Genomic DNA, 8,840 nt, shown 5'->3' on the forward strand with positions numbered 1-8,840 from the left:
GTCTTTCACAGTACCCGCGGGTCTTTCTTCCTCTTCGTCTCTTTCTCTCTACGTTTGATCTCGCCAATCGACCTCTCTGTCGCATCCAGATCCGAAACTTCGTTGATCTTCAAGAACGCATCCTCTGGTCAGATAGTACCGTTTCTGATACGTTGGCAAGGCCCTTCTACGTTCAAGTTCCGAAAGTCACGTCGATTGATCGAGATCCCAAATCGCCTTCTTCTCCTCGTCTTCCCGGAAACGATTAAATGATAGATATATCGATATTGTGTTTACGCATTTTCGGAGTAAGAGTACATACGTCGCCGTCAATTTCCACTTTATCTCATTATTCGCGCCGTGATATTCCGTGATAGAAATTGCAGTCGTAATTGTACGGCAATGTAAAATAGGCTGAAGAGCGGACCGTGAGTATCCTTATATGTAGGTCGTCACGCGGGAATTAGCACTAACTGACTTTACATTAAGCACAAATTTATTCACGTGAAAGTACTAATATCGCTACTTTCTTCGGTGGCGCATAAACAATTTAGAACAGTGCGTAGACGATACCCGTATTTACGGTATCGCATGCGTTGTTATTACGAGGTAGTTATTAACCATTTAAAGTACTTGCTCCTCTCATTATTTGCGAGTTCTGACGAATGTATCATTTCGACGACTGGTTTCATTCATCCATGCAGCTTCATTGCTTTTTTAATGACCCATCTCATTTTCCTTAAATGAGCCGTATGCAGAGAGAAGTTAATTGCTAGGCAAAAAGCCACAGAATCACGTGTGAGCGTGGACGAAAAAAGAGGTGGCGAGAAAGAAAGGTGAAAACTTTCGTTTCATTCATTCACACGTGCTTCCAGCGCGCAAGGTGCAAAACTTCTTTTTTCTCTTTCTCCTCCGTACTGCATTTCGTGCTTACAACGATACAGAAAAAAGCAAGATAGACCATAGGTTTTACCCGCATAACGACATATAACAATTATGCATAACAGCTGTGCAAAATCATATACCTGCATATATGTATGTTTCGCTTATTTTTTGCATTGTATCTAAAAGAAGAGAATATGCTCTAATGATGTAGATAATCGATGAATATAAAGACAGAAACGAGTTTCGTCAATCGTAACTTTCTTCCTCTGTCGCTTTTTTACTTTGCCTTCGATCGCTTCGTATAAGCATCAACGAAGCGATCGACGCACAGATGGAACGACAAACAGAGATGGTAGAACGTGGCGAGAAGCAACACGGGGAGAAGCAGAACGAGCAGGAGATCGAGAACTCTCAGGTACGAAGGCTTCACTTCGTGGGGGCCTTGACCTGACCTCGATCCTCGGACGAGTTCACTCTCGCCGGCGTCGACGAGAGGAAAGTGTTCCATCACCAGGAGCGCTCGTGGCTACCACTCGGCTCAATGTATCGCCGGATTAGCGTCTTAGTTTGCGATGCTGTGTGTTTACGCGATCCGATTTGCCGTATATATGTAATACATATACGAAGGGGACGGTAAAACTTTCAGATTCTTGCTCGATTGTCGTAAGTGAGGCATGTGGATGCCGACGCGTCTGCAATATAAAATCTGATGCGCGAATAGAATAAATGTGTGATACATAGAGAAAAAAACATTGCGGAAACAAAGTGAAAGTTTCTTGAGATCCGCTGTATATTATATATCATGTCGCGAGAGGATCAAAGATAATTGAGAGAAGGAAAGCAACAGTATTATATGTATATGTATACTAATACATATATATATAATATATTACGATAATTTACGAAATCTTTTTTAATTTTTAGCATTTTCAGATTTTTAGCATTTTCAGATTTACATTTTTTATAGAACTTTTGTCAATTAAAGAAAAAAATTACACATTAAATATTAATATTCAAGATATTAAGACATACAAAATACTTTCAAAATTTTAAATATGTTACATGGACAGCAAAAATGCTTTAAAGATCTCTAAGAAACTTTAATCTTTTAATCAAGTAGATTCGAAAGTTTTCTCGATTTTAATATTCATTAGATTGTTTTTTAGCGTCACATTCGTTTGACTACTTTGTCGTGTGTTAAAATACCGTTGCGTTTCCGCAAATTCTTCGATAAGACACGTGAGAACGTAATCTGGACCGATGCAGAGATTCGGTTGACCACCTTCGGGCCCGCACAGGCGGGCAGCGCGGAGAAAGTCAGCCGCGCATCTTTTCCTCGCGCAAGGATACACCGGCAGAGCATAATAAAATACTTTTGGGTATGTCTCCTCTATTTTTTCATCTTTTTTTTTTCTAGGCAAGAAATCTTTGGGTCACGATGACGCGGAGGAGAGGCCAGGCGGGGCAAGGTGCGGCTCGTACTCCTGGAAGAAGTCTGGCTTAGGCCCAACTCACACATATAATCGGTCCACGTCGATGCGTCCACGCACATTCCTTGTGAAAAACCGTTAAACGTTCCGTGCGACAGCCATTGGAATACATTAATTTCAAAGACCATTGACTAGTTGTAGTATCGGCCAGCGCTGACACCGTATACCGTCCAGAAGAAGAGGATTTTAATTTGCGTTTCTAGCTTTTAGAATTAATAAATGAATGGAACAGGAAGCAATGAGAAAATTTAAGGTGAACAAGAGAAATGAAGAATCGATAGGAATGCAGTATCACGAGATACTTAATCCAAAAGTAACTGTTATTAGCCGAAATCGGGACGTATTATATGGCGAGAATATATGGCGGTTTAAAATTATACTAAAAGATGCGACCCCGATAACGCGAAAATTCCAAGAAACCTTTGACCAGACGAGCAATGGTAAAAGTGTTGCGATTTCATATAATAATAAATCGTGCTGGCTGATAGCTGGTGATCGCGCAAGTGTTTAAGCTATCGCAGGCTCGTATAATATTATAAGCACGTTGAAAAGTTGTGTGGAGGTGTATGAACGAAGCATTATCTATACATGATAGTATAGAAGTATCCTGTGTAATATACCTTGTCGAAAGCGAAATCATAAGCCAACTTATCCCAAGTGCTTGGCCAAATAAAACGCGTCGTTTCTCTCTATCAGTACGATATGAGATTCTTCGTTGACGCGACATTTTTTAAAGCATATTTCAAAGATTTCCGGAATAAATTATTTATAACTCGCAATGCATTTATAGTGCATAATCATGTAAGAGAAAGAGGGAGAAGGAGAGAGATACACAATTCAATAATAAAAATAAATGTCGCGACACAGTCTCTTATCTTGTCCTAGAAACTAATTATGACAAGTGACTCAATTGAACAAGTCATTTCAAGAATCACCTGGAGAGACGCCAAATAATATATGCTACCGCAGATAATTCATCTTTAATGCATAAGCATTGCACATGTGTCCCTCTTTGAAAGTCCTGACAAGTAGGCAATTTCTGTCGCAGCTGCTGTATCTTCACCGATATATTTAACATGTAAAAAGGAGATATAATATCTAAATCCTTTTACGAGAGCAGTTTCTTGTAGATTTCCCGGATTATTTATGTGCATAGAGCGAAATCGTTAAATCAATAAAAATTGCGAGACCTGGTGCATGATAACATACCGATTGTACAAGATTCGTGTTATTATCTCCGTTTTTGATCTAAATTTTTAAAGAACACCCACATTCCACCTTCTATCGTTTGGTATCGGTACTTTTGGTGCCTTTGACCCGTCGAAACGTCTCCCTCGATTTGATCGTGCTCCGATCTCGTCCGGAGGAAGAGGCCAGTGGTGCGTAGGCACCATCATCTTTCTCTCGTTTTTTTCTTTCTCTTTCTCTCTTCTTTCTTTCTCGTTTTCTCCCTCTCGCATTCTCGCGCGCGCGCATGTATGTGCGTTTTACGCATACGCACAGGGCGGGTTTGTCGGGAGCCAACACACCCGTTGTGTACATAAACGACTTAAGTAAGTAAGTACACACAGGCACAGGAGAGGAGAACCAATGGAGAAGGATCGGTGGTGTGCAGGCCGCGTCAACGAGAGACGCACACGACACGAACGGAATGACCGCCTGAAGGAGAACCAATAGCTCGTATGGATTGTAACCCGGCGGGGGCCACCCGGTGGGGGCCATCAAAATTTCAAAAACGTACGCGGGCCCCTTTCGCGACGAGGATAAAAGGCAGCAATCGTGATTCTTTCGGGCAGTGTCGATACGATCGCCGTACTCGTTCGAGCGTTAACGTGCAAGAGACGGAAAAGGGAGACGAGAGTAGAAGCGAAGGAGAGGAAGTGAAGAAGAGCAGTTTCGACAAGTTGGAGTAATCGGTTCGATTTCGTCGGTCCTCTTTCGTCGCCCGGAAAATTTGAAAGAATTAACATCAACATGTACAAATTCGCAATCATCAGCGCACTCTTCGTGGTATCCACTCTCGCTGCACCGGCGTCGCAGGACGCGGCGGCGTCACCGCCACCGTCGGTCCTCGAGGAAGCCCTCGACGTGTATGCTTCTTGTGCCGGGGAATCGAGCATCCCGGTGTGTCTCAAGCTCAAGGCCCTACGCTATGTCGACCGAGTCGTCCGTTCGACTGACATCGAAGTCGTCGACGGATTCAAGATCGTGCAGACCGAGGAGGCTAAAAACAGGTAAGGGACAGCGAGGATTTACTCGGAATAGTGATCGTTACATTTTACGGTGATCGAGCATTAAAACGAGGATAGTCGACATCGAGTGAAATTGAGACGTGAGAAACGCGGCAGGTGATTCGTGTGGTGAACGCGTGAAATCGTATTTAAATCGTATTGCATTATACTTTTTATACTATGCCAAAGTGTATGATATCATCTGTACATAGTATATTAACGTAGATAAAGCGATTATTGAACGATTGGATTGGATTATTTAACCCCTTTCTAAAATTCAATAATTTTGAGATTTTAGTTCATTTAAAATATAATTAAAATGAGAGATAATTCATAAATTTATTATTCGAACGATGAACTGTTTGGAATTAACTCTCTTCAATCTCACTTTATTACTTTAATCAATAAACGATGTAATGCTACTTTACACTCTGCAAAAGACTTAAATGTCCAATCATAAAATTAGCATAGAAAGTTGTTAACGAACGTCGGAGGATATTTCGAAACGCTCATGCAAATTATAAGCGCATACTTCTTTTTTTCAGCCGGGCTGACAATGCAAGGTCTCTTAATGACATTGAAAATACCTTGCCAGCTGAGACCGAAGCCAAAGAAGCTGCAATTGATCAGGCCCTTGTCGACAGAGCTGCTAAGTTTTTATCTACACACACTGTTGAATTGAGCTTTCCGGAAGACGTTGCCCGTTCCTTTGACGAAGGTAATATTAAATTGAATTAAAAGAAAAACATGTATATACATATATTTTTTTTTAAACAATATATTATAAGTAACAAATTTATATATATTTTAAATATATAAAAAGATATTTTTGAACTTTAAACTATAAGATTTCGTCATATCATATACTTTTGATAAACTGAAATACGTGTATATATTATTTTAATATCAAAGATGGAAGAAATTTGAAGATGCACATTATAAAAAATTATACATGCACATTATTAAAAAAAAATCAGAAGACTTATGTTTTGGAATTTTGTTCATGTTTCAGCTCGTGGTAAGAAGAAGAAGATCGTTAAATCTCTGTTGCCCATCCTTCTTCTCCTGAAACTTAAGGCTGCTGCCCTTATCCCGATTGCTCTTGGTGCTTTGGCTTTGATCGCTGTTAAGGCCCTCATCATCGGCAAGATTGCTCTCGTCATCAGCTTGATCATCGCCCTGCAGAAATTGCTCGCTTACAAGAGCCAAAGTTATGAGGTAGTCGCTCATCCCGTCCACGATTACGGACACGAGGTGCACCACGATCATCACGGCTGGGCGAGATCGGCGGCCGGCTCTGATCTCGCGTATAACGCGTACAAACCCGCTGAATAGCCCAGTGTCATGTACAACCTCTCTTCCTTCTAACTTTCTACCTTCATTCGCCAAAGTGATCGTCGTTAACCCGGCGATCACATCTGAGGGAGGCGTGGCTCAACTTCTCAGGGATTCTCTCGACAAGCTCGACTCGACAACACGGACACTTGTCGATGCAACAACGACTAGATCGGACGCAATTCTACGCGGACAGGCAAATTACGACTGTTAAACGAGGACGATTATCAGATTTTTTGTGCGGACTGTATTTTTAACCGTACGTGACTCGACGACTCGACAATGCCGAAGCCGACAATCGATAGAGATGCTATCAATCGCCATAGATGAAAGTTCGACGTACATCACGGTGATTTTATGACGGAACTCACCATTTTATCAAACATGACGAAAGACGGTATCCAAGAGATTATGAGAATCTCGAGATTTTAAAAATAGTGAAACCTGATAGAATGATAGAAATCACGCCTCCTCGATCACATACTCGTGCGGTATCCTTTCAGGGTCATCCGTGTTTATCGCACGCGGAATGAACTCGTAGTCAATACTCGCGCGGGACCACCAGATTTAATCCAATGATTATTTATATATCGATCACCCCGTTGAGATCATCATGTGTAACTTATCATATTATTTATAAATAAATTGTAATTTTTGTATAATATTAAAAACTAATTTTGTTAATTTTATTTTTCCCTTATCTTCCATTCCATGGGAATATCTTTTATTATGAAAAAATATAAATTTTGTCTAATATGTATATAAGTCTAATATGTCTATTATTATAAAAATATAAAATATTAATATAAAAATTTTATAAATTACGTAGTATATTTATAATATAAAAGTCTATAAAATGCAAAATCCCAGAGAAAGAGAAAAAGAAAGAGAAAGAGAAAATAAGCGATCTGCAGACATCATTTTAAAATAGAATTAAAGAAAAGACTTTAAAGTTAAACAGCGTTTAAAATCAGCAGCTTGTATCTCAGCAAAAATAATATATATTACGCCGAAAATGATCAGTATCTTATAAAAAAAAAAAATGTATATCTTTAAATTTTTCATTTGTGTCCTAGATTTACTACACAAATTTGATAATTATATTTGCGCTACATACGCTCTCTCAATTTTCCTTGTCCAGCCAAGAAGCTTGTCTCCTCAATCTGACGATATAACGATCTTTCAGACACTCCATTCTTCGACTTGCGGAAATTACTCTCCTCGGTGCATCCGGTGTATCGACCAAGCGTTATGCGCACGAAATACAAACCAAGTATACTTTCGCTGCTTGTAAAATCTTCCGAGTGAAACCAATTGTTCTGTCGTGTGTGAACGCCCCCTTGTCGTCTATATAGGAGAGCGGCCACAGGTGCAGAATGAACAGTATTTTACGGGACCTTCATTGCTCTGTGTTCTTTCCGCGCGATACAGGGTTCCCTGTTGATCCTAAAACAGTAAAAAGAAAAATAATGTTATAATAATTCAAAAATGTGAGAAGTATTTTAGAAACTGAATTGTGGATGGTTTTCTAAAACGCACGTCACTTTATAGTGTCGACGATTTTTTGTGCCTGCTACTTCGAAACGAATAACTTCAACTGTGCTAAAGCTTTTATCTGCATAATTTTTTTTTTCAGTTTATTTCAAGTTTTTTATCAACTTTCTTCCCGATGTTTCGTTTAATCTGAGTACATTTCGTATACATGAGAGATCGGTTAAAGTCGGTATGTCGAGGATGAAAAGCAAATTTCGCTATCTATGTCTGCTTGTTCTCGTGTCAACGAGTTTTACAGTGATCATGGAGCCCAAAGAGCATGTCACTTTGGATAATGAACATTCCTACAGCTTCAATGAAGCTTTTGGTATATGTCTGTCGAAGAAGGAACACGGCACATTCGAATGCGTAAATCGTGGTATTTTAAGTGCTTTACAATCCTGGTATGATAAGGATACATTGGAGTTTGGAAAGATGCGACTGGACCGAGCGGAAGGCTACAGCAGAGATTTTTTGGATTTAGACTACGATCCGAAGGATTTTGGAAATATCGTGAAAGCAGCCGCCAGATTAATGGAACGTCGAAATATCAAGTGGAATCTCGATAATCTATATCCAGGATTGCAAATGCGCGTCGGACCAATGTTAAATAGAGATGGAATACTGGAATTTGTTCTCAACGAAAGAGCTACTTCGTATGACGACAGACAGACTAGTGGTCCAGGTAAACTATAATATATTAAATATATTACTAAATTTAAATTAATTATTTCAATAGCTCACAATCAGTTAAACAAGTTCTTTTTGACATTGCTCGGAAATTTTATGTTCAAAAATGATACAAGTTTATTAATTTGAAAAGAATTTGTTCTCTAAATACATAATTATTGTTTTTTTTTTGTTTTATTTTAAAATTCATTTTTTGTAAGATACATAAAGATAAATGAATCAAATTTTTGGAAATCTAAATATATTTTTATTTTGTTTTAATTTATTCTTTCAATATTTTTCACGTACGTACATATGTCTTACATACTAATGTGTAACAATGTGAATAATGTAATCTAAGAAAGTTACGTATTAGTATTACAGATTCATTTACAAAAGAATTACGTAAAACAGAATGCAAAGTGCTTGCTTTAAAAAATTGTAGCTTGTTACATGCAGAATTACCTCTCTTGTTACCTTAGCACAGAATCAAACCTTACGCTCAGGTTCTTTTCCTGGATAAGCCGTTACGTGCGCCAACTGGTTTCAAGAACGTCCTCCAGTAGGCAGCACGGCCAAGGCTACGCAACTGGTTGTAAATTCAAGGGCAATTTCTATCATTTCAGGAAGACAGTTAACCAGACACATATTACTGCCATTTCTCTTGGGTTTCAAATTCAATTTGGCATCTCTAATTCCACTTATGTTTGGCTTCCTG

General features: G+C 39.1%; 2 protein-coding genes across 2 annotated transcripts in view; both read left to right on the forward strand.

The window, feature by feature from the left end:
* Window positions 1-4,262: 4,262 nt before the first annotated feature.
* On the forward strand, window positions 4,263-6,402 carry LOC115239396. The gene is made up of 3 exons (XM_029813897.1): window positions 4,263-4,588; window positions 5,131-5,303; window positions 5,598-6,402. The coding sequence occupies exons 1-3, from the start codon at window positions 4,329-4,331 to the stop codon at window positions 5,918-5,920; spliced, it is 756 nt and encodes a 251-aa protein (XP_029669757.1). The 5' UTR covers window positions 4,263-4,328; the 3' UTR covers window positions 5,921-6,402.
* Window positions 6,403-7,717: 1,315 nt separating this feature from the next.
* The window catches only part of LOC115239431, a 1,805-nt gene continuing 682 nt past the window's right edge, over window positions 7,718-8,840 (forward strand). Inside the window, exons 1-2 of the mRNA XM_029813945.1 lie at window positions 7,718-8,132; window positions 8,749-8,836. Of these exons, the coding sequence (XP_029669805.1) occupies window positions 7,718-8,132; window positions 8,749-8,836 (503 nt within the window). The remainder of the gene's footprint in view (window positions 8,133-8,748; window positions 8,837-8,840) is intronic.

Source organism: Formica exsecta, unplaced genomic scaffold, assembly GCF_003651465.1.
Source record: "Formica exsecta isolate Colony F162 unplaced genomic scaffold, ASM365146v1 scaffold38, whole genome shotgun sequence".
NCBI lineage: Eukaryota > Metazoa > Arthropoda > Insecta > Hymenoptera > Formicidae > Formica > Formica exsecta.

Coding starts and splice junctions, on each gene's coding strand:
- LOC115239396 (XM_029813897.1), top strand. CDS start 4,329: ATGTACAAATTCGCAATCATCAGCGCACTCTTCGTGGTATCCACTCTC. Junction 4,589..5,130: donor ACCGAGGAGGCTAAAAACAG/GTAAGGGACAGC, acceptor TCTTTTTTTCAG/CCGGGCTGACAATGCAAGGT. Junction 5,304..5,597: donor TGCCCGTTCCTTTGACGAAG/GTAATATTAAAT, acceptor TTCATGTTTCAG/CTCGTGGTAAGAAGAAGAAG.